The sequence below is a fragment of the Pelophylax lessonae genome (assembly GCF_965119305.1).
Source record: "Pelophylax lessonae genome assembly, chromosome: 4".
In the NCBI taxonomy this organism is placed as follows: domain Eukaryota; kingdom Metazoa; phylum Chordata; class Amphibia; order Anura; family Ranidae; genus Pelophylax; species Pelophylax lessonae.
Genome location: NC_138771.1, coordinates 71,202,002 through 71,227,253, shown reverse-complemented (window position 1 = coordinate 71,227,253; position 25,252 = coordinate 71,202,002). Strand labels below are relative to the sequence as shown.

Sequence of the window (25,252 nt, the reverse complement as noted above, 5' to 3'; positions counted from 1 at the left end):
TTTATGCCGTCCCTCCACTTGTACTCCTGCTGAGGATTCTTCGCCAGGTGGCGGTGGAAGGCATTCAGGTCGTTCTGATGGCACCAGACTGGCCACGGCGGTTTTGGTACGCAAACCTGGTAAAATTGGTCGTAGATCCTCCATGGAGACTCCCTCTGCGGGAAGATCTGCTGTCTCAGGGGACTGATCTTCCATCCTGCTTTACGGTCGCTGTCTTTAACGGCTTGGCTGTTGAAAGCAAGGTGTTGAGGGATAGAGGCCTTTCTGACTCAGTGATTCCTACCCTCCCTGAAGTTCAGGAAATGGACATCTAGGAAGATCTATCATCGTACATGGAAATCGTACATTTCATGGTGTGACTAGCTGCAGCTGCACCTCGCTTGTTTTCTATAGCTAGGGTTTTGGCCTTTTTACAAAAAGGAGTGGAGCAACACCTGGTGTTGGGCACTATCAAGGGTCAGGTGTCGGCCGTGGCTATTTACCTCCAACGTCCGTTGGCTACTAATAGCTTAGTTCGCACTTTTATTCAGGGGGTTCGACATCTGGCTCCTCCGAGGAGATCTCCGTGGGATCTCAATCTGGTTTTGTCTCTTCCTCAAATGCCTCCTTTTGAGAATATTAGGGAGATTTCTCTGCTTTCTTTGTCGCAGAAAGTTGCCTTCCCAGTGGCTATTACTTCTGCTCGCAGAGTATCGGAGTTAGCGGCGCTGTCTTGTCGTTCACCTTGTTTGGAGGTCCACAGGGATAAAGTGGTTCTCCGACCTAATCTGTCTTTTCTCCCTAAGGTGGTGTCAGATTTTCATCTCCTAAAGAAGACCTCATGTTGCCTTCCTTATGTCCTAAGCCTAAGCATCCCAAAGAATTTGCCTTGCACTCTTTGGATGTGGTTCGGATGATAAGAGCTTAGTTGGTTACTGAGTCCTTTAGAAAATCCGACTCGCTTTGTTTTTACGGAAGGTGCTCGCAAAGGTTTGGCTGCGTCTGCTGCGAACATTTCGAGGTGGATCAGGCAGACGGTTGTTCAGGCTTATTCAATCAAGGGTCATTTTCCTCCTTTCCCTGTGAAGGCGCATTCTACTAGAGCGCCGAGTGCCTCTTGGGCTTTTTGCCATCAGGCCTCTGTTGTACAAGTTTGTAAGGCAGCGACTTGGTTGTCTGTGCACACCTTTACAAAATTCTACAATGTGGATTTGTTGGCATCTTCGGATGCCTCTTGGCCGCAAGGTTTTGCAGGCTGCTGTTTTGTAAGATGTTTTTTTGTCTCTCTTAGGGGTCTCTCAACCTGGGTGAGCTCCTGTTTGGTTGAGCTTCATGTTACCCAGTGGGCTAAGTTAAGCCTTTGGAGTTTACGTTACTTTCTGGTTGCGTTCTTCCCACCCCTCATGCCTACACTGCTTTGGGACATCCCATTCAGCTAATGAAGATGAAGGCTGCGTCTGTCAATGGACAACAGAGAAAACAAGATTTTTGTAAGATCTTACCGTAAAATCTTTTTCTCTGAAGTCCATTGACAGATGCAGCACCCGCCCCTCTGATTTGGGGATGGTTTTTTTCTTCACTGCTTACAACTAAACTGGTTTGCTGAGCAGAGGGTGTGTGGGTTATGCCTGTGGGGACGGCCCCATGGGCGTGTATATTTACATTTTTCCTGCCTAGACTACTGCAGGGGGCAGCATAACCCATTCAGCTAATGAAGATGGAGGCTGCGTCTGTCAATGGACTTCAGTGAAAAAGATTTTACGGTAAGATCTTGTTAATTCCAAATCTGCTTAATGCTGCAAAGGGGACGATCCCAAAAAGATGGCTAGAAACCAAAGCCCCCACTGTTGGGGATTGGTGTAGGAGAGTTGACTACATATATGATATAGAATTTTTGTAGCGGAGATGAAGAACATGGACAATTTCTCAAAAAAGTGAAAAGACTTTAAAACCACTACAGACTACATACGAATTTGGGAAAATTAGAAAAACTATTACAAGTAGGACGTTTTTGGAGTTATATAGAAGTTGAGCAGGACAATATGGATGTCAGTGATACTAAAAGGGGTTAAAGGTACTAAAAGAGGTTGGGGGTGGGAATTATTTTTTTTTTTTTTTAAAGTAATCTGTAAAATATCTGTAAAATTGTTTAAAATTAATAGTAAAAAAAAAAAAAATAGACTTTGGTCTGAATGGCAAGTGTCATGTCTGAAAGAAACCAGGCACTGCTCCTCACCTGGCCAATACCATTCCTAGCATCATGCTGTGGGGATGTTTTTCAGCAGCAGGAACTGGGAGTCTAGTCAGGATCGAGAAAAAGATGAATGCAGCAAAGTACAGAGATATCCTTGATGAAAACTGCTTCAAAGCGCTCTGGACCTCAGACTGGGTCAAAGTTTCATCTTCCAACAGGACAACGACCCTAAGCACACAGCCAAGATAACAAGAGGGGTTACAGGACAACACTGTGAAATTCCTTGAGTGGCCCAGCCAGATCCCAGACTTGAACCCGATTGAACATCTCTGGAGAGATCTGAAAATGGCTGTGCACTGACGCCCCCCCATCCAACCCGATAAAGGTCCTGCAAAGATGAATGTTACAAACTGGCCAAAAATCGGTGTGCCAAGCTTGTAGCATCATACTCAAAAAGGCTTGAGGCTGTATTTGCTCAATACTTTGTCAAAGCACCTTTGCCACCAAAGGCTGTGAATACTTATGTACATGTTATTTTTTTCTTTTTGTTTTTTTTTTTTTTTAATACATTTCAAACAAACTTCTTTCACTTTTTCATTATGGGGTATTGTTTGTAGAATTTTGAGGAAAAGTGATGAATTAAAACCATTTTGGAATAAGTCTGTAACGTAACAAAATGAGGAAAAAGTGAAGCGCTGTGAATACTTTCCGGATGCACTATAACTATGGAGGGAGCTCAGACTGGAGCATATTGAAGAGATTGCCCTTGGAGATCTTATACTTCTGATCTCTGAAATCACAGCAGTGGGTCACTTGGTGCATACCCAAATACAGCATTTCAAGAAAACCTATCACTCTTTATTTGGTGATAAATTCCAAAGTGTAAAACCAATTTAAACACATCCAGACAAAAGTTTGTGCACACTTTCTCAAGGCACTTTTTTAGATAACCTGTCTCCACTTAAACCCCTTAATGGACAGTCACATTTTTGTTTTTTATAGTAAACCATTATATAGACATGCATAAAAAACAGTGCTGGGATTTGATATTTTGGCCCTGGGTGTTCAGCTGCTTAAATATTTTATAGTTTTTGTGATGCGCTGATTTATATTTATATTTGTTATTGCATTATATAGACATATTTATTCCCAGTGTAGGGTAGAGATTAATATTATTCCAGGTTCTGGTGAGATTCAGCTCTCAGCACTCTGGTGCCATGTACCTCCCATATAGCTCTTGTACAATGTCTGGGTCTTGCAGTATTCTTTCTTGTAACACAACGGTCTGTTGGCTCTCTCTGCCAATTCAGATAGTGTATACTGGGCATTGCTAAATGGCGGACCATGGTCCATGTCCGGTTCGAGCTACTGCTCTATCTGAACCCTTGCAATCATGCTATTTAGCTGCCGCTTTTGTTCCCAGCCTCCGCTGCTGTCATTAGCAGAGCAATAGGCAGGACAATTCTGGACTGGGGGGCGGGACCAGCACTGCATGGAGAGGGAGGCAAGAGCCTAAATTAACTTTTCACCTTAACCAGGAGGTGATTGGCTGCTAGGAGGCGGTCCTAGCCAACCAGCCATCTAATATGAAAAGTTAACCCGGCAGCTCCCGCGCCCCATCCAGTGGTGTTGTGCCTCTGCCTTCAGTTCAGGATTGTCCCACCTCCTGCTCTCCACTCTGTGTAAGGTAGGAGAGTGAAGGTAGAAAAGGACATGGCTGTGAACTTGTGAAAGATGGAGAGCAGGGTCATGTACAGGGGGGCAGTGCTGTGTGTTAGGATTCATGTGAAGGGGAGCAATTCTGTGGGGGGTTGTGAAGGGGAGCAATTCTGTGGGGGGTTGTGAAGGGGAGCAATTCTGTGGGGGGTTGTGAAGGGGAGCAATTCTGTGGGGGGTTGTGTGGGGGTCATGTTATGGGGCAGTGCTGTGTGTGTGCGCGCGCTGATATAAAAAGGGGGCAGTGCTGTGTATGTGGGTGATGTAAGGGGGATGTGAAGGGTGCAGTGCTTTGGGGGGGGGGGGGGTATGGGAAGGGGGCAGTGCTGTGGGGAGGAAATGTAAAGAGGGCAGTGCTGTGGGGGGGGGGGGAGAATTTGAAAAGGGCAGTGCTGTGGGGAGGGGGGGGGATTTGAAGAGGGCAGTGCTGTAGGGGGTATTTGAAGAGGACAGTGCTGTGGGGGGGGGGGGGGGCTTTGAAGAGGGCAGTGCTGTAGGGGGGTATTTGAAGAGGACAATGCTGTGGGGGGGCTTTGAAGAGGGCAGTGCTGTAGGGGGGGGGTATGTGAAAGAGGCAGTGCTACAGGGGTGATATGTGAAGGGAGACAGTGCTGGGGGGGGGTTTGTGAAGTGGAAGGGTGGAAGGGGCAGTGCTGTGGGGATGATATGTTAAGGGGGGCAGTGCTGTGTTGGGGAAGATGTGACGGGGGACAAGCAGCTGCCCACAAAACACACTGAAATACAAGGTGCAGTTTCCCTCACACAGAAATTGCATGGTACAAACGCATCATGCAGTTTCCATGCGGCTGCATTTTAAAAAGGTGGCAGGACCTTTGCCCTGCAGAAAATGCAGGCACAGCTGCACATTCATATGAATTCACATTCATGCCTGCACATCTGGGCTGTGATGTAAAGAATCTGAGTCATCGCACAAAAAAATTTGATCTGTACCTCTGCTGGAGTAAAATGTTACTAATCGGACCTCCATGAATTTTAATTTAATACCCCTGATGTATACTATATGACATATCTTTTTCATTAGTGGTCACATTTCCAGATGATATCAAATATTTGCAGCTGAATATAAATGTATACCACTCATACAAGCATTGAAGTCAACCACTGCCAGGGTAGATTTTGCCTCATTCCCAGTGATCAGATTTAGGAGTCTGAGGCTGCTAGCAGCTATGGGGATTTAGCTAGTGGGGCAAGCAGTCATATGATTGATGCAAGGGTGAAAATGTTCCCTCCTCAGCGGGTAAGCTGTGTCTTCCAATTCAACATTTTTATTAAAGGGGAGTTCCACCCTAAAAATGCACTTTTCCCCTTCCGCTTGCTCTAAATTACCTGAAAAACAATTGGATAATAATTTTTTTTCTTTTTTTATTCACTTACCTTGTTTTTAAAGAAAATATACTTACCTTACTTCCTCTTCCTCCCTCTGCGGCCGCGGCCCGCGACGTCACTTTCTGCTTGCGTTGACTCCTGGGAGCTGAACGTCATCGCTCCCAGGAGTCAATGCGCCTGCACCGGCCCCGCTCTTTGGGTCTGGTGCAGGCGCATCATTCCCTGCTAAACAGCTTCTGGGCATGTCCAGAAGCTTTGGAGGGATGATGGGCCTGCACCGGAACTGACAAGCAGGGCCGGTGCGGGCATTCTGGGACCGAAAAAGACACCGAAGAGGACGCCCTGGCTTCAGCTGTCCACATCTGAGATGGCAGCGCTGGGCACAAAATTTTCAAGGTAAGTATTTCTTCTATATTTCTTCTAAAAGGTAAGTGCAACCTGGGACAGTTCAGAGGTTATCCGTTCTGAAGTGCACTAGCCCTGACTGTCCCGGGGGTATTTTTATTTAAAAAACGTTGCTGAGGCTGGAAATCCGCTTTAAGATCGCAGCCTTTGTTTCTAATCTATAACAGCACATATGTATATAGAGTGACGCTGTCTTTCCTTTCTTCCCTTAGTGCAAACCAGATTCAAAATGTTTGCTGATTGCTGACCAGCACTGCCGAACCCGGAAATATTTTCTGTGCCTTGCCAGTGGAATCCCTTGTGTGTCTCATGTCTGGGTACATGACAGTTGTCACTCTAATGAGCTGCAAGCTATCAACAATTACCTCCTCCCTGCTGGGTACAGCCTTCAAGAAGATAAAATTTTGGAATGGTAAGATAGTTGTAGTAGAGGGGGGAGGGGCTGATTCCTTCTATCGGTATTACATTTGTATTTTATGGCACTGATTTTGCAGGCATGGCTCTAGGCATCCTTTCAAAGGTTTGCGCTTCCTTGTGGTATCTGACCAGCAAGAGAGTTTCCTTGAAATATGGACAGAAGTATTAATGGTCGGAGGCGCAGCATCTGCAAAGCAGCACAGTTCTGCAGATACAAATAAAGGTATTTGTTAAATTATTGTAGCACTAATAAAAACTATCATATTGTAAGAAGGTCTTCTTCTACAAGTAACATATTAGAACCGTTTATATTGCCTAGCGTGTTTTTGTGTTCTTTTTAAAACAGGGCTTGACAAATTTTCTTTGAATCTAGGAGCCAGCTAAAAGTTAGGAGCCAGTCTTTCAAATCAGCTGCCCGGCGCCCAGAGAAAAAAGAAAGCAAGAAAGAAATGGAAAAAAGATTTAAAAAAAGATAGAGAGGAAAAAGAGGAGAGGGAGATAAGGGGGTAGGAGTAAGGGGGGGGGGGGGGGGTTAAGAGAGAGAGAGAAGGAAAGGGGGGACGGGGAGAGAGAGAGAGGGAGAGAGTGAGTCTCAAGTAGATGTATATATGTACAGTGAGGTGCCCTCGGCTCTATGATGTGTACAGAGGAATCCTCTAGAAGTGTGGCACTCTCCCACCTCCACCTTCCTCACATACACCCAGGAAATGGCCTTCTCTGCTCCCCCACACACGTTTCTATGGGGGGGGGGGGGTCTCCCACACCTGGCCAATTAAAGGTAAACTGCCCCCCAAATATTTGAAGGTAGTGCCCTTCCCTCAGCCATGGCAGGATGGGCTCAGTCTGCACTCCCACCTCCCCCAGGGGCTGAGGAAGCAGTGACACCCAGGCAGACTGAAGCAGTGGGATGGGGAGCGGCTGACATATGAAATTCTATGCAGAGCCCAGGCCCAGTGCACCATTCCCATGCCTCGCACACCGCTCAGCCCCGGACCTGGCACTCTTACCCGATGTCCGATAGATGTGTGCCAGGTGACCGCCTTGAGGAGAGCTGACAGTGGCAGAAGTCAAGCAGTGCATCCTATGGATGTGCTGAAAGTGGAGAAGAGGCAGCCAGTTCTGATTGGTCAGTTCTGTTCATGTGACGGTGCTGCCCAATTATAATGCCTTTTGTCTGTACACTGAGAGAAGTATGGATAGGAGCCGTGGGGATTTATAATCTCTGGATCAGCAAAGCAGGTGTTCCAATGCCTGACAGCAGACGGCTGAAATCCTAGGCGCCCGGATTTGTCTAGTTTTAAAATATGAAATCCTTTCCTTTTAGGCAGAACAAGGTGGGAGAAGTTTAGAATTGTTGAATGCTATGAGGAAAATGTAGAGACATGCTGGGGAATTCTTAGTCCTTGACGACCAGTGACTAGGAGGGAGTAGCAGTGGTAAATATGCCCTCCTGCTTACATATAAGCATACAGTGACAGGCACGTTGCTTGTCTCTGTATGCCAACTTAGATTTGGCCTTAATTACCTCCAGTTTTATTATCTACAAATGGCAGAGAATTTTTTAATAATCTGGCACAGGACTGTTTAAAGAGCCATACCACCCACGAAGTGATGCAATTCCTTTATTGAATTCCCCCATTGTGTAAGCTGTGAATGCTCCAATAAGGGCTTCTTGCAACCGTTCCTGTGAAGTGTTATGCATCATGTCTGGTCTGTCACTATATACAGTGTATATGTGTATGTGTGTATATATATATATATATATATATATATATATATATATATATATATATATATATATATATATATATATATCTCGCAACTTTGGGTATTCATTCTGCTTTTCTGCCGTGGCTCATGTTGATAAGGATTTTAGATGGCCTTGCAGTTAGAAACTACAGCAGGAAGTCCTATGGCTGTAGGTGTGTATTAAAGGCTCAGATCTACTGTATATGACAGTTGTTACTATTTTCTAATGATTAGCCGTGGCGGCCTACTTCTTTTACGTTAACATGCTAAAGTTTTGTTATTTGTATTGAACAAAATTTTTTGTTCTATTACCAAATGTGAAAATAGGCCACATTTCCTAACCCCCTTCACGGCAATGTAATGCAAATATGCATCCTTCGGCTTTAAGGGGTTGTGCCAGGGTGATGCTTGCAGCTGCAAGCATCACCCCGGGAACCGTTTTTTTTTTTGTTTTTTTTTTTTAAAGCAGACGGTCGGCTTTCCTGTGATAACCGATGCAGCCAGTCAGCTGCTTGGCCATTATCACAAGCAGCAGGAGGGGAACGTCATATAGGCCCCAGATCCTTCCAAAAAGATTACCTGTTGCTGCCTAAGTGCCGGTTCACACTGTTCCGACTTGTCAGGCGACTTGGTCACCTGACAAGTAGCGGTCCATGCTATGCAATGGAACCATTCTAATAGGAGCGACTCAAGTCACTCCGACTTAGAAAAAGGTACATGCACCTTTTTTTTTGCAAAGTCGGAGTGACTTGCGTTGACTTCCATTATGTAAAGTTGTTGCAAGCCGTGCCGAAGTTGCGGTGCACGGGCAACGGCATTAGTCGCCCGAAGTCTGCTCAGATCAGTGTGAACCGACACTAATACTGTCCTTGCAGTAGCAATAAAAGTGATCCAAAAATAAAAAAAATGTAAATGGTACAGTGTAAAAAAAAAAAAAAAAAAACATTTAAAGCGACCCATCCCTCCATGTTCGCATGCAGAAGCGAACGCATACATAAGTCACGCCCCCAAATTTAAACAGTGTTCAAACCACACGTGAGGTATCGCCATGGGTGAGAGCAATAATTCTAGCACTAGACCTCCTCTGTAACTCTAAACGGGTAACCATTAAAAATGTTTAAAGCGTCGCCTATGGAGATTAAGTACCAAAGTTTGTTGCAATTGTAAAGCATGACATGTTGGGTATCTAGTTACTCGGCATAACATCATCTTTCACATTATATGAAAAAATTGGGCTAACTTTGCTGTTTTTTTTTTTTTTTATTCATGGTAAAATGCATTTTAAAGACCGCTGCGCAAATGCAGTGTGACAAAAAATATTGTAACGATCTAGGGTCTCTGCTAAAGAAAAAAAAAAATGTTTGGGGTTCAAAGTAATTTTCTAGCAAAAAAATACTGATTTTACCTTGTAAGCAACAAGTGTCAGAAAAAGGCTTAGGCATGAAGGGGTTAAACAATTGTTTTTAAGATAAAGTGATTTTATACCTCTTTTCTTGATATTTTGTTTTTATTTCTGTCCTAGATGTTGCTTTGGGTGTTTTTGATGTAGTCCTCACAGATCGTTCATGTCCAGAATCCATTTTAAAATGTGCTCAAGCTCTAAACCTTCCAGTGGTTTCATCAGAATGGGTGATCCAGTGTGTTGTTAATGGAGTCCAAGTCGGTTACAATAAGCACCCAAAATACAAACATGACCATGTTGTGAGCTAAGAAGACTCCATGCCCATTTCAATGCCCTTTTTATCGATCCTCCTCTTTTTGCTGCTTATTTCATTGTGCATATATTGTGTTTTATTGAAGTTTTAGATAGTTTTAATTGTTTGTGTTTATTCTACATTTGCATGTATCCACCTGTACATAGTTTTAACTGCTGGACTTTTATGATAAAAAAATAAATGTTAAATCTTTGTTTTAAATAAGGGTTTGTTTAGTTCCATCTTTATGTAGTGTTTTGGTGTTTCACTTTTACATCCATTCTTTGTATTTTTCGCCCTACCTAAATACATAAGGGGTCCATATAGTGAACTTTATTCACTTTAACCGCTTTAAGACCGGAAGGATTTGCCCCCTTAATGACCAGGCCACTTTTTTCAACTTGGCACTGTGTGACTTTAAAGCGGAGTTCCGGCCTCAAAATCGACTTTACACCATCCGCTTGCTGTAATGTAGCTGAAAAAGAATTGGATAATTTTAATTTTTTTATTTACTTACCTTGTTATGAAAGAAAATATACTTGCCTTCCTTCCTCTTCCTCCCTCTGCGGCCATGGCCAGCGCCGTCACTTCCTGCTTGCGTTGACTTGCGTTGCCGAACGTCATCACTCCCAGGAGTCAATGCGCCTGCATCTGCCCTGCCCGTCACTTCCGGTGCGGGTGCGTTATTCCCTGCTGAACAGCTTCTGGGCATGCCCAGAAGCTGTACAGGGATGAAGCGCCTGCATCGGAAGTGACGAGCAGGGTCGGTGCAGGGCATTCTGAGACTCCCGACGTCACCGAAGAGGACGCTCTGGCTTCAGCTGCCCACAACTGAGATGGCAGAGCTGGACAAGACATTTTCAAGTATTTATTCTAAAAGGTAAGTGAAACCGGGGACAGTTCAGAGGCCATCGTTGCTGAAATGCACTAGCCCTGACTGTCCCGGGGGTATTTTTATATAAAAGTTTTTTTTTTTTTTGGAGGCCGGAACTCTGCTTTAACTGACGATTGCGCGGTCGTGCGACGCTGTACCCAAACTAAATTTATGTCCTTTTTTCCCCCCCAAATAGAGCTTTCTTTTGGTGGTATTTGATCACCTGTACGATTTTGATTTTTTGCGCTATAAACAAAAAATAGCGACAATTCTAAAAAAAAAAATATATATATTTTTCACATTCTGCTATATAACATTCCCAAAAAAAAATAAATTAAAAATCAATATTTTTTGACATTTTAGGCCAATTTGTTTTCTGCTACATATTTTTGGTGAAAAAAAAAAAACGCATTAAGTGTATTTTGATTGGTTTGCGCATAAGTTGTTGCGTCTACTAACTACGGGAAAGATTTGTCATTTTTTACTAGTAATGGTGGCGATCTACGATTTTTTTCCGGGGCTCTGACATTGCGGAGGACAGATCGGACCCCTGACTGACATTTTTGACACTTTTGGGGGGACCAGTGACATTACTACAGTAATCAGTGCTAAAAATATGCACTGTTACTGTAATAATGACACCTGCAGGGAAGGTGTTAACATTGTGGGGGATCAAGGGGTTAAATATGAGCCTAAGGGAGTGATTCTAACTGGGGGGGTTGGGCTTGTGAAATGACCATAGAGACATGTGATCCTATATAGAAGGATCACATTGGCTCTGTGATCATTCCAAGGAGAAGAACAGTCAGCTGCGTATACAACAGCTGACCGCTTTTCTCTCTCAGCGGGAAACAATTGCGGGTGTCAGGCAGCAATTGGAGCTGCCTGTCCGCTGCATTGGCTTCCCCGCTGACGCGTGCTCACCCCCTAGCCTCCTGCTCGCGACTGCCGTACAGTTATGGCGGTTTGCGCAGGAGCGGCTGCCTGCCGCAGTACATCTGCGGCGGGCGGTCGTAAAGAGGTTAAGGTCAACAAAGAGAACAAGGGGGCACTCTTTGCGTCTAGAGGAAAACCGATTTAGTCTCCAAATACGGAAAGGTTTCTTCACAGTAAGAGCTGTGAAAATGTGGAATAGACTCCCTCTAGAGGTGGTACTGGCCAGCTCACCATATTGCTTTAAAAAAGGCCTGGATTCTTTCCTGGGTGTAAATAATATAAATGGGTACAAAAATTTATAGGTAATGTTGATCCAGGGAATATCCAATTACCTCTCCGGGGGATCAGGAAGGAATTTTTTTTCCCCTGATGTAGCAAATTGGATCATGCTTTGCTGGGGTTTTTTTTTTGCCTTTCTCTGAATCAACTGCGGGTATAAGATTGTGTATATATGGGATTGTATAGTTGGGATTTTATTGTGGTTTTTTTTTTTTTTTTATTGGTTGAGCCAGATGGACTTGTCTTTTTTTCAACCTGACTGTGTAACTACGTTCCTGTAAACTTCCTGAATGTAATGCCTGTAACTCAAGCCGGCCATAGATGGTTTGAATATTGGCCAGTTCAGCAGGGACTAGCTGAGATTCGAACCATCTGTTGGCAGGCTGAATGTACCCAAGTTGATCGATCAATCAACTTGGATACAACCAGCCTGTTGGACTTTATTGCAATTATAGCCGCCAGCAGTAATCCCTGTGTTCTCCCGGTGAGGACCGCTCCCCCCTACTGGTAGAACATAATGGCTCAGCGGGAAGGATTCCCCCGTCAACATTGACTGTGTTGATGGGGGGGAATCAAGTGCTTTTTTTTTTTTTTTTTTTTTTTTTTTTTTTTCTTTCCTACAACCTGTGGTTGTGGGAAAGAAAATGGCTCCTTCTATGGCCAGCTTTAGAGAAGCATGGAAGTTGCTGGTGCTGACTTCCTTGTGAAAATACTAATTGTCTGATTGTCTTCAACTTCAATAAGTTCTTATTCAATAACTTTAAGCCTCATGCACACAGGACCATTTTGCTCACTCTCCTAGATGCCTTTCCTCCTGGCAGTAGCGTTTGGCAGAAAAAAACGCTTGTAATGCTTTTAGGCACATCAAGCGCTAGAAAATTAGTTAAATAGCTAGAGTAAATTAGTATTCTGACCAATTAAATTAAGTGTTTTTCCTGCCAAAATACCACTGCTCCTGGACACACTGGCAGTGGGCTTTTTTTTCCTCTCTGCCTCCTGATCTCCTATTATGGACACAAGTTTACATGCAGGGGGAAAAAATCCAAACGTCACTAAGAGCAGTGGCAAAAACGTCCAATGTGCATGAGGCCTTAATATGAGCATGTAGCTGGTAAAGTCAGAGCCTCTGATCTCCATCCTTGTTCCAGGTGAGTGATTCAAAGTGTATTGCAACCAATGAATTACTCAGATATGTAGCATTTTCATTCATTTGCCCAATTTCTCTCCAGAACACCACAATGCAACATTGTTTTTGCATGACAAGTCAGTGCAGTCCCTAAAAAGAACAAATACATTTGGACGAAGGATCAATAAAATCCAGCTCTGCAATCAGGGAAGTCCTTCCTTTTCATTTCTGAAAGATCCTCACAACAGATGCCATCCTGGTGGGCTAGGGAGAGTTCCTGGGCATCCTGACGTTGTTGGAAACTCATCTCCCAATCAACATCCTGGAGTTTTTGGCAATCCCTGCAGTGTTGGACTCCTGTTGGAGGGTTACCTGATCCAGATTCATTCAGACAGGGCCACAGCAAGGGCATATTTTAAGCTTCAGGGATGAAAAGAAATCTGCTGTGGCAAGAGAGGTAGAGCAGATGCTGCCCTGGGTAGAACATCACCTTCCAGCCTTGTCTGCTGTTTACATCCTAAGCATGGAGAATTGACAGGAAAACTTCCTTAGCTGGCAGGATCTGAACCCAGGAAGGCAGTCCCGCCATTTCGCACATGTCATCGGTGACTAACCCAAATTGTGGTGGGTGTCCCCAAAAATAGCAGAAAATGTACCAAAAGCAAGCAATTTGTAAAATGACACCAGCTTATGGCTACCGCAAATTTTATAACAAAAATATAAGATATAAAATGTACTGACTATGGATAGAGGGGACATCGTAAGCAAAATATTGTAATCCCTACGCTATATAGGGTGTGGAATGTGTTTACAAGACTGCTGCTGGGATATAAGGTGTGTATATTCCTCTCTGGTATTTTTATGTGTACCCAGCGCTGTCTAACCATAAAGTGCTTAATATGTATCTCTATTCATTATTTGTGCAGAAACCTATTTAAATCACAATACATAATACTTTAAAAGACTTACTGTTCATGCAGTTTTTGCACTTTAATTTTTTTTAAAGTGCTGGTTATCTGACTCTTCTAGTGCCGATATGTTACAAGTACCGTTGTGCTCCCCTCCTTATGTGCCCTTACTCCTTAACTAGTGATTGGTTAAACGCCTGTGTTTCAAAAATAGTCCTCCAGTGGCAAAAAATAGGATTTCTCTATTGTTCATTGATGGACGCAGTTCTCTGATCCATATCAGTAGGGTTATACTGCCCCCTACAGGAGTAGGACACTAGGGAGAAAAAAATTTCTGGCTAAGCCTATGGGCAGTCCCGGAGGGTACACCCTCTTTCTTCCTGCATAGGATGTCCATTTTAATCTGCCAAGTCAGGAGTAAGGACCTAGTTCCTTGCTGGGATCTTTGGTCCTGGCATAAGTGTTTTTTTTTTTTTTTTTTAATGTTTTAGCTAGCTTTTTCCCCCAGAATTTATTCTTGTGAGATCTTCAAACAACTATGCCGGGCTGGGCAACGGGCGTGATATCTAGATCCAGTGGTCAACCCCAGTCTGGCCAGCGAGCACGTACAGGCCTTAGCTCCGCGCTGGGTCGGCTGTGACATAGTCCCACTGGATGGGGACTGGCCCAGCGAGTTAAACATCTCACCAGGACACACACACACACGACAGGGTCTAGGCCTATGTCACAGCGTTCCTATTTGGCCGACAGCCCCCACACGTCTGTGGGGAGGGGTCATGCCAGGAGATGGCGCCCGCCTGTGTTCCTGGTACGGTGAGCAAACGTTCCCCCCCCTCTTCCCTGGCGGATTTTGGGGTGGACAAGGGCCCCTCCCTGGGATGGTCGGACCCTCACACTCCTGGGTTTCCCTCTGTCCTGTTGTGCCCCCCCTCCTCCCACGTGGGGGACTGTTTGTGCCTACCTGAGGCTGGGACTTATTGTGCGGGCTGCCTGGGGGGTGCACTGTCCGCAGCGCTTGGTTGTTCGTGTGGGGGGGGGGGGGGCGGTCGGTTCCTCCAGGGGCAGGATGGTGTACGTGGTCTGGCAGAGGGGTCTTCCTGTGGGTCCTATTGCTGCATAGTGCCGCCAACTTGTTGTAGCCTCGCCTGCTATTATGGCGATGGCCATCTTGGTACACCCGTTTTCGGCCATTTTGCGGTGGAATCTCTGCTGAGAATCTAGGTGGGAGTGCCTGGAGGCGTTTTCTGGGGGGGGGGGGAGCGCCCCTCCCTTCACCCTGGGCAGTTTCCATTGCTCACTCCCTTATTGGAGGGCTTGTTGGTTACACGTGCTGTCCTGAGTCTGCTTTTTGGGACAGTGGGGCCAGGGGGACTTTCTCTCTGTTGGGGGTCTGCGGGCGTGCCTGAACTTCAGGGGGTGCTGTAGCACGGTGGGATTGTTTTTTTGCAAAAAGTAATTTTTTTGCAAATTTTGCTGGCGGGTTCTTCTGGTTAAGTATGGACGCTGAAGACCATGTGTGACCCCACCTGACCCCCTCACGGAGGCCCCGGGGGCCTTTTCCGGAGCTCCACTGTCCAATGCATTTTCGGCGGTTCGGTAAGCATTTGGGCCCTGGTGGAGGTGGCCTTGAGAGGGCGAGGTACGCTAAAATGTTTCTCCACCTATCCCTGCCTCATCTGATGTCTCGTCTTTGGAGTCTGACTCAGTCGCCACAGACGGGGGCCTCCCTGCCTGGTCTGTTACCTCGTGCCTGGTCTCCTCTGATAATGAGGATGACATTTCTACCTCCCCTGCAAAGTGTGATACAGGCGCTGGTGGATGAACTGGTTTTCGGTGCCTGACACCCTGCAATTTGAAGTACGCTGTGCCTGGGGTGCAGGTTGCATCTGGCACACATGCCATCTGGAGCAGCCTGACTTGCTAGCATGCTCATAAAGAATGTGACTGTCTGAGACGTTCCCCTGGGGTGTTGAGTGGCTGCTAGACGTTACCCTTTTGTAGAGTCTCTTGTAAGGGACTGTACCGCCTAAGGTGGACCTACGGTCTCTAGGCTGAATGGGATTACCATTGTTCCGGTGGCGGTATCCCCATCCTTTTAAGGACCTGAGGGATAGGATGGTGTGGGCTTTGGCCCATGATCTGTACTCCCTGGCGAGGTCTGCACTGGGAACAGTGTTAATGATTGCCCTTGCTTCAAAGACTCTGCCTGATGGGCAGAGTTCCAATGCCGTGACTTGGTGAGGAGCGAGTGCCTCCTGCCCTGGGGGAGCTGTTGGACAACTGGCGTGGGGGCTGCAATTTGTTGCGATGCCGTGCTGGGCTCAGCTCCCTTATTGGGTTACCTGTCGGCGGTTATCTGATGTATCCTTGGCCGGAGTGTTGGTCTGCGGATCGAGTTTCTAAGCAGGCTTTAATGGGTCTCCCTTTTCCGGGGGATCGCCTGTTTGGCACTGCCCTGGATGACATTATATGAGGGTCTCACGGGAGGAAGAGTGCTTTTCTTTCACAGGCTAACAAGGCTAAGGGCCTTCGTCGTGGACAGGGTCCCACCCTTTCAGCTCACGGACAGCTTCTTTGTCCCTCGGGGACAGTCGATGTGGCGCAGTCCTTCAAGACTTCCTTGGGTAGTTACAAATGACCCTGGTCTGGCGAACCAGAGTTTTTTTTTTTTCTCAGACCGGCGCACATGGCCTACCCGGCCTGGTGGTGCGTCCTCACCCATATCCGGGAGGGGACGGGGACGTCCTTGCCCGTTCTCAGACCTGCCGCTGGCCTAAACCTCAGGCAGCTGGCTTCAGGAGGTAATGCGGTCCAGTTGCACAATCAAGTTTTTGATACATTTTTTTCCGATTTGCTTATCTGTGGGGAGTCCCCTATGGCAGTGGTCCTCAACCCTGGCCTACAGGGCCCACTAACAGGCCAGGTTTGCAAGACAACTGAAATAAATCCCAGGTGATATAATTTGCTGCTCAGTGATTGCAGTACTCTAGTCTGCATCTCCCCAAGGTAATACTTAAAATCTAGCCTGTTAGTGGGCCCTGAGGACCGGAGTTGAGGACCACTGCCCTACGGTGCTGACGACAAATGGAAGTCACCATGAGAACTCTGGAGGAGTTTGAGTGGGTTCTGAACCTTCAGAAGTCATCCATGGTCCCTTCCATGGAACTAGACTATCTGGGCCTGACTTTGGACTCGTCCTCAGTCAGGGTGTTTCTCCCTCCGGGGAAACAACTCTTGGAACTTCAGACTGCGGTTCAACTGTTACTGTCCAGCACGTGGTTGTCCCTTCGGTCCTACATGCAAGTTCTGAGGCTGATGGTGGCAATCCTTCTCAAATGGGACTTGAATGGGACTTGAATCCTACCTCTCTGGTCGTTTGGATCTGGCTGAGCCAGGTGACCAGTGATTTTTTAACTGGAATCCTTCCTTCCCGTTTCACTGGGCAATTGTCGCCGTGGATGCAAGCCTGTCCGGATGGGGAGGAGTACTTGGCAAGTTCTCTGATTGGTAACCTGGATCCTCCAGGGACCATACTCCCTAAGCAATGTCCTGGAGCTGAGAGCGATCCGGCTTTGCCTAGTTCACTGGACCGGGCACCTGCAGCTGTCCAGTGTGCATTCTATCGGACTATGCCACGATCGTGGCTTATGTCATTCACCAAGGGGGGCACCTAGGGTGTCTTTGCGGTCTTAGAAGTGACAGATTTTCTTAGTTGGGCAGAGCGCCTTGTTCCAGCTCTCTCCGCTGTCCCCTTTCCAAGCGTGGAAAATTGGCAGGTGGATTGCCTCAGTCGCCAGGCCATGGATTCAGGGAAATGGTCCCTTCATCCGGAGGTATTCCAGTGGTTGTGCCTTTGTTGGGGCACTCCAGACGTGGATCTGTTGGCGTTGCATCTACAGGATAGTGGAGAGGTTTGTGGCCCACTCCCAGGACCCTCTGGCAGATGCACTGGTGGCACAATGGTTTCTTTCGTAGGCAAGCCCATATGCTAGGTTCAACATGAACATTGCTGAGAAGTTTAGCATGGTCACCTGCGTGAGGATGACGCCGGCATAGTTCTGTGTGTGCGTTCACGGATGGGCCAAGGTCAGTATTAGCTGCTGTCTGCCTTCCCTCCTTTCAAGTTGCTGCCAAGACTTCTTCACAGGATTGAGGCTCTCGTGGCTCCAGACTGACCTTGTTGGGCTTGGTACGCCGACCTGGTCAGGATAGCTGCAGGTGCTCCTTGGAGGCTTCCTCTCTGGGAGGATTTATTGTCGCCAGGGCCCATCTTCCATCCTGCTTTATGGTCGTTGGCTTGTCTGCTTGGCTGTTGAAAGCCAGGTGCTGAAGGGCAAGGGATTGTCTGCTTCAGTGCTTCCCACCCTGCTTTAAGTGTGGGAAGTGACTTCTAGGATGATTTTTCATCAAGCGAGAGAGTCGTATATTGCGTGGTGTGAGTCTCTTTGGGCTCCCCCTCGCTCAGTGACCCGGATCTTGGCTTTCCTTCATCGGGGAGTTGATCTAACGTTGGCCTAGAGTATTCTCAGGGGTCAGGTTTTGGCTTTTGGCAATTTTCATCCAAAGGCCATTGGCCGCCTGTTCCCTGGTGCGTAACTTCTTCCAGGGGGTGCAACACTTGGTACTCCGGTGCGACCTCCATCATGAGCGCGTGCAGGCTATAGCTCCGCGCTGGGTCGGCCGCGACATAGTTCCACTGGACGGGGACTGACCCTGCGAGTTAAACGTCTCGCTGAAACGCCAAAGACCATGAGTCACGGCGTCCGTATTGGTCGACAGCCCTCCCACCCCGGTGGAGAGGGGTACTGTCAGGAGTTGGCGCCCGCCTGGTTCCGGTATGGTGAGTAGTATGTTCCCCCCCCTTTCCCCTGACGGGTCTTGTGGTGAACGCGGGCCCCTCTCTGTATGGTAAGGATGGGTTCCCCTCTATCCTATAACATGGCACAGATTCTCCTATTTGAGTGTGATTTTTGTGTACAAAAGGCCAGGAGGCTTGGTTTGGGAGCTGACAATCTAATTGCAAGTATGTTTAAATGATTGTAATCAGTACTAGAATCTGTGATAGATATGGTATCCTACCTGTCAGAAGCCACAGGACATGTATACTGCTTTCCAGGTCATTCCTCCAGCAAAAGCATGCCTCCCGACGGCCACGCGGTCCGCCAGGGTCCGGTACCGCCGGCCACGCGGATCACCATGTAGAGAGAGGTTTATTGATGCCGAGATACTCTGCAGTCACGCCGCTATCCTGTAAAAGGCCGCCGCCATTGTTTGGTAGATCGCACGAGGCCGCCATTTTGGCGTAGCCTCGTGTCTCCAGCATGGGGGGCGGCCATGTTTGAGGTGACTCAAACACCTCGTGGAGCTAGGGGAGGCACCGGAAGGCGTACAGAGGGGCGGAGCCGCCTCCTTTCTTCCCGGGGCAGCTAGCCAAGAGACTTCCTGTCTGTTCTAGACAGTGCTGAGACAAGTTGCAGTAAACTCTGAGCATCAAGTGGTGAGCCTAGGGGTCTATCTCTCTCTCTCTCTCTCTCTCTCACTCGATAGGGGTCCCTAAGCAGGTAACATTGAGGGGCTTTGTGGCACTGGGGGTCTGAAAAAAAAAAATAAAGTATTTTTTTTTTTGGATTGATTGTTTTCCGGGTAGTAACTGGAATTATCATGGACCCTGCCACACAGGTAACCCTACCCGTTTCCCTCGAGGGGGCTGCGGGACCCGCTGGTGCACAGAGTATAGATGCATTTACAGCAGTTTGAGTCTTTGGTGGCTCGGGTGGAGACGGCCTGTCAGGAACGGGGGTCAAGAAAGCGACCCCCGCCTACCCCTATATTATCTGACACTTCAGACTCAGATTCTGAGATGGTCATTGCAGCTGCAGGTCCCTCTGCAAGGGCTGTTGTCTCAGGTAAAGTTCCTTCAGACAGTGAGGAGGACGTTCATGCTTCTTCCATAATTCGGGAAGAAGCATTGGTGGACGCACTAGTTGTGGCGGTTCGGGAAACCTTAAGACTTGAGGTTTTACCGGCAGAGGCAACTGAAACAGAGATTCCCTTTGGTACTAACAAACCCACCAAAACGGTGAAGGTTTTTCCTGTACCCAAGTGTTTTGGTAATAAAATTAAAGAAGAATGGGAGCATTCTAAACGTACCTTTACTATTTCCAAGCGTATTGCTAGACGCTATCCGTTTGAGGAATCCCTCATTAAGAAATGGACGGTACCACCAGTGGTGGATCCACCTATTTCCAGACTGAATAAAGCCACGGTTATTCCAGTGGAGGACACTTCGTCCTTTAAGGACCCGGTGGATCGGAAGGTAGAAGCGGAGTCCCGCACTGTCTTTTCCCTGATAGGGTCAGCCTTTAGACCAGTAATTGTCATTGGTCTAGTTTCCCAGCCACTAACGGAATGGGCGAGATTGGTGCGCAAGGACCTGATGGGGAAAGATATCCCCCAGGGAACATCTGAATTGATGGAACAGATCATACAAGGACTACAGTTCGTCTGTGACGCAGCCTTGGATGCTACCCCCCTATTAGGGCATGCATCTATGTCAGCGGTAATCCTCAGACGTGTGCTGTGGTTAAAATGCTGGTCAGCAGACCTAGGTTCCAAAAAGACCTTGGCGAATCTCCCCTTTCAGGGGAATCGCCTATTTGGGGGCCACCCTAGATGAGATCATTAAGGATGCCACTGGGGGCAAGAGCACTTTCTTGCCACAGGCTGCTAAAGCTAAAGGACCTCGTAACAAGCGGGGACCTTTCTTTACCGCCCATAAAGGGTTTGTGCGCCCGACTGCTGCAAGCGGGAAGGGCAAGGCTCCTCCAGGAGGGTTCAAGAAGGGCTGGTCGGACAAACTAATGACCGACTCAGCCAAACCTGAAGCAAGGGATTACACAGCCTGAAGGTGCGCCCCCACCCGGCTTGAGGGTGGGGGGACGTTTTCACCGGTATTAAGGGCATTAGATTGAGCATCGACCACTGCTACCGGTGCGATTCTTCCCATCCAACATTTAAGTACTACAGGGAGCGGTAGTTACCGTTCCCTGAACAGATCTTTTTCTTTACCTTCTCCAAAGATTAGTCTCAGTTCCCCACAAGAATCGGATCCGGTTGAACAGACAGACCAAGAAGCCTCTAGCCGGGTGACTTCGGTCCCTGAGATTCAACCAGGAGAGATCACCGTTCCTGATAGGAATCATGTGTCTGATAAATGTGTGGGAACGGAGAACGATCAGACTTTGTTGGATGGTCGGGGCCAGATAGCTCTAGGGCCGCCTGGTTCAGATCCAGTCAGCGCCAGTGGTCCTAGAAATTCTAGGCTGGCCTCGTCAAGCCGATCTACCCGACTTGGACATGCGAGTCGCGGACGTTCCTTGGGAACTTCGTCTCAGGGAGTGTCTGCGGTCTCAAGGACCAATCTTCCATCGTGCTTTACAGTCACTGGTTTTAATGGCCTGGCCATTGAGACCCAGGTACTGAAGGACAGAGGGTTGTCAGCTTCAGTTATTCCTACCCTTATTAAAGCAAGGAAAGCGACTTCCAGCAAGGTCTAGTATCGCACATGGAAGACTTATATCGCGTGGTGCGAATCTTTAGGGATTCCTCCACGTACCTATTCGGTGACCCGAATATTGGCCTTTCTGCAAAAAGGGGTTGAGCAGAAACTAGCCTTGAGCACCATCAAGGGTCAAGTTTCAGCATTAGCAATCTTCTTTCAGAAGCCTTTAGCTACTAAGTCCTTGGTGCGGAATTTCATCCAGGGGGTGCGGCACCTGGCTCCACCAGTCCGCGCGCCCTTACCGCCCTGGGATCTTAATTTGGTTTTGTCGGTTCTACAGAAACCTCCCTTTGAAAACATCAGGGAGATTCCCTTGCTTACTTTATCCCAGAAGGTAGCCTTCTTGGTGGCTATCACATCTGCACGCAGGGTGTCAGAACTGGCTGCATTATCATGCCAGTCCCCATACTTAGTGATTCATAGGGATAAGGTAGTTCTTCATCCGAAGCCATCCTTTCTTCCAAAGGTGGTTTCAGATTTTCATCTGAATGAAGATATTGTACTACCTTCCTTGTGTCCTCAGCCCAAGCATCATCGGGAACATGCGTTGCATTCCTTGGATGTGGTTCGGGCAATCAGGGTATACCTGAAGGTGACGGAATCGTTCCGTGAGATTCACTTTTTTGTGATCCCGGATGGCCCCAGAAAGGGGTTGCCTGCATCTGCCGTGACCATCTCCAAATGGATCAGACAGACGGTGGTACAGGCTTATTCTATTAAGGGTCGGAATCCTCCGTTCCCTGTTAGGGCGCACTCCACTCGAGCGCTCAGTACTTCCTGGGCCTTCCGCCATCAGTGCTCTGTTTTTGAGTTGGGTTAAATTCTCTAAACACTGCTTTGTGACATAACTTATTTGCTGTAGCAGAGAGAGAGGATATATACCCCCGGAGACTGCCCCTAGGGTGTGGCCAGAGTATTTTCTTTCCTGTCTAGTCCTACTCCTGTGGAGGGCAGCATAACCCGAGGGTGTTGAATCACCGAGGACTACGTCTGTCAATGAGCTAAGAGAAAAGGATTTTACGGTAAGATTTTACAAAAATCAGTTTTTTTTGGTTATGCCCCTGTGGCAGTCCCAGAGGGTATACCATAACTTCCTGCTATAGGACTTCAGTTTTTTCTGTCTAGTCAGGAGTAGGCTCTCTGCTGGGATCTGCGGTCCTGGCATTCTTTCCTTTTTTTTTTTTTTTTTTATATGAAATTTTTTACTTTTTCATTACTATTTTTGTTCCTGTGTGAACTACAATCACCAGCCGGACTGGGCAATTCACTGGATATCAGAAACCCTTATGGTCTTCCCAGTCTGACCTGCAAGCGTGACTAACGATTAGCTCCGTGCTAGGTTGGCTGCGACACTGAACGGGGGATGGCCGGTGAGTGAAACACCTTGCATAGTCCTGGTCACTACAGCAGTCATGATCAGAGTTGCAGTGTCCTGCAGGCCGCAGAACCCCTATTCAAAGATTGTGTGGCGCACTGCTGGGAAAAGTGCCCGCCTGGTCCCGTGGTGTAGTCAGTAGTGTCCTCCCTCCTTTCTTTCGGAAATGCTGGGATGGTAGGTCCCCCTTGTCTGGTGTTGGGTCTTAGAGTGGTGAATGCTGCTTTCGGTTCCCTGTACCGGGTGGGTGTTCCTTGGTGTCCAGTGCAGTGCTGCCTTTTTGCAGTGGATGCTGCATTCCTGGCTTTGGGGGCCATGTTTTGGGTTTCCCATAGAGAATAACGGCAGCCATTTTCTCATAGTTTGAGTGCTGTGGGGGGCCTCCTCTTCCAGCGCAGTGTGGCAGGTTGTTTTGCGCTCTCCAGCTCTGGGGTAGAACAATCCTTCCTCTGCTATACAACGCCGCAGGTGTGCTGATTCTTGTGGTGCCTCGGGGGGGGGGGGGGTTGCGGGGTGGGATCAAGGGTCAGATCTCCGCCTTGGACATATTTTTCAAAAGGCTGCCAAGTCCTTGGTTCACACTTTTGTGCAGGGAGTTTGCCATCTGGCTCCTCCGGTGCAATCCCTGGTACTTCATGGGATCTCAAATTGATACGGTCATTACTTCAAAGCCTCCTTTTTGGAAACTCCCTCACTCAGTGACTAAAAAGGCTTCCTTCTGCGATAAAGGGAGCAATTACTTCTGTGCGTAGAGTGGCTGCGTTGTCCTGTTGGTCACCTTGCCTGGTGATTCCCAGGAACAAATTGATGGTGTGACCCTGTCAGGCATTCCTAAGGTTGTCTGGGGTGGGGGGGGGTTTCATTTGAATGAAGATAACGGAATTTTTGTAAAATCTTACCTGTAAAATTCCTTTCTCTGAGTCCTCCGACAGTCGCCGCCTCTTCATATTCGTCACATATGGGGTATTAGACTTTGCTCCGAAGGAGTAGCTAGGCAACAGAATATGTTAACAATAAAGCTTTAACATATCCCACCCTCAAGGGGTGGTCCCCTCAGTCAATACCCTCCTACTTCCTGCAACCATATCTCAGTTTTAGTGGAATAGCAGTAGAGTATACATTCAAACCCCAAAAGAGGGGCGGGGGCGGCGACTGTCGGAGGACTCAGAGAAAGGAATTTTACAGGTAAGATTTTACAAAAATTCCGTTTTCTCTTACGTCCTCCGACAGTCGCCGCCTCTTCATATTCGTCACATATGGGGACGTCCCAAAGCAGTGCAAACATGAGGGGTGGGAAACGCATCCGCGCCGAAAGGCAACGCAGTCTCCACATCAAAGAAAGGAACCTTACCAAAGGAAGGAAACCAGCTGGGCCACAGCAAAAATAAGTGCTCAACAGGAGCAACAACCCAGGAAAAGACAAAAAACCAGGGGATACAAAACTTATCCCAACAGCCAGGAGTCCCCAACAAGGGACCCTAGGGAACAGCCGCACTAAGAACCTTGCGGCCAAAGGAAGCATCCGCCGATGCCTGAACATCTACTTTGTAGAATTTTGTGAAAGTGTGTACGGTCGACCAAGTCGCCGCCTTACACACCTGGGCTACAGAAGCCCCATGACGACAGGCCCAAGACGTACTCAGAGCTCTAGTAGAGTGCGCCTTCACAGGCACAGGGGGAACCTTCCCCTGCAAGGCATAGGCCTGTGCAATGGTCTGCCTGATCCATTTGGCAATGGTAGAGGCGGAAGCCGCCATGCCCTTCCGAGGACCCTCTGGAAGAACAAATAAGGAGTCCGTCTTTCGAAAAGACTCAGTCGATTTAAGGTAAACCCTAATCGCCCGAACAACATCCAGAGAATTCAATCTCACCTCCTTTGGATGTTTAGGCTTCGTGCACAACGAAGGCAAAACAATATCCTCATTAAGATGGAATTCCGAAACTCGTTTCGGCAGAAAAGGAGGATTAGGTCGCAAGACCACCTTATCCAAATGAACAACCAGGTACGGAGACTTGCAGGACAAAGCCGCCAGTACCGACACTCTGCGAGCCGAAGTGATCGCCACCAAAAAGGCGACCTTTTTGGACAACATAGACAACGAGATCTCCCTGATCTGTTCAAAAGGAGCACGTTGTAACACAGATAGGACTAGATTCAAGTCCCAAGGGGGCAAAGGATCCCTCCTAGGAGGAACCAGATGCCGCACACCCTGAATAAAAGTGCCAACCAAGGAGTCGGAAGCCACGGGACGTTGAAACAGAACAGCCAGCGCAGACACCTGACCCTTTATCGTAGCCAGCGCCAAACGCTGATCGACACCCGTCTGAAGGAAAGACAGCACACGGGAAACCGAGTACGTGCGGGGTGAAAACCCCCTGGACTCACACCAGGCAAAATAGGCCTTCCAAGTACGGTAATAAACCTTTCCCGAGGAAGACTTCCTCGCGTTGATCAAGGTATGAACAACCTCTGGAGAGAGACCCTTCTCCTTCAGGACCTCGGTCTCAACAGCCAGGCCGTCAAAGCCAGCGACTGTAAAGCAGGATGGTAAATCGGTCCTTGAGACAGTAGATCGTCCCGAAGAGGCAGACGCCAGGGGGCGTCGACCGCCAGATTCACGAGGTCTGCGTACCAGGACCGGCGAGGCCAGTCCGGTGCCACAAGAATCACCGTGCTGCGTTCCGAGTGTAA

At 47.7% G+C, this 25,252-nt stretch overlaps 1 protein-coding gene across 4 annotated transcripts in view; it reads left to right on the top strand.

Moving 5' to 3' along the window:
• TP53BP1 (tumor protein p53 binding protein 1) overlaps positions 1-9,726 on the top strand; it is a 197,087-nt gene extending 187,361 nt beyond the window's left edge. For all 4 annotated transcript variants that reach the window (XM_082256056.1, XM_082256055.1, XM_082256053.1 and 1 more), the window contains 3 exons: positions 5,854-6,053; positions 6,136-6,281; positions 9,330-9,726. In XM_082256056.1, coding sequence (XP_082112182.1) covers positions 5,854-6,053; positions 6,136-6,281; positions 9,330-9,517 — 534 coding nt within the window. In that variant the 3' untranslated portion in view covers positions 9,518-9,726. The remainder of the gene's footprint in view (positions 1-5,853; positions 6,054-6,135; positions 6,282-9,329) is intronic.
• Positions 9,727-25,252: the final 15,526 nt, after the last annotated feature.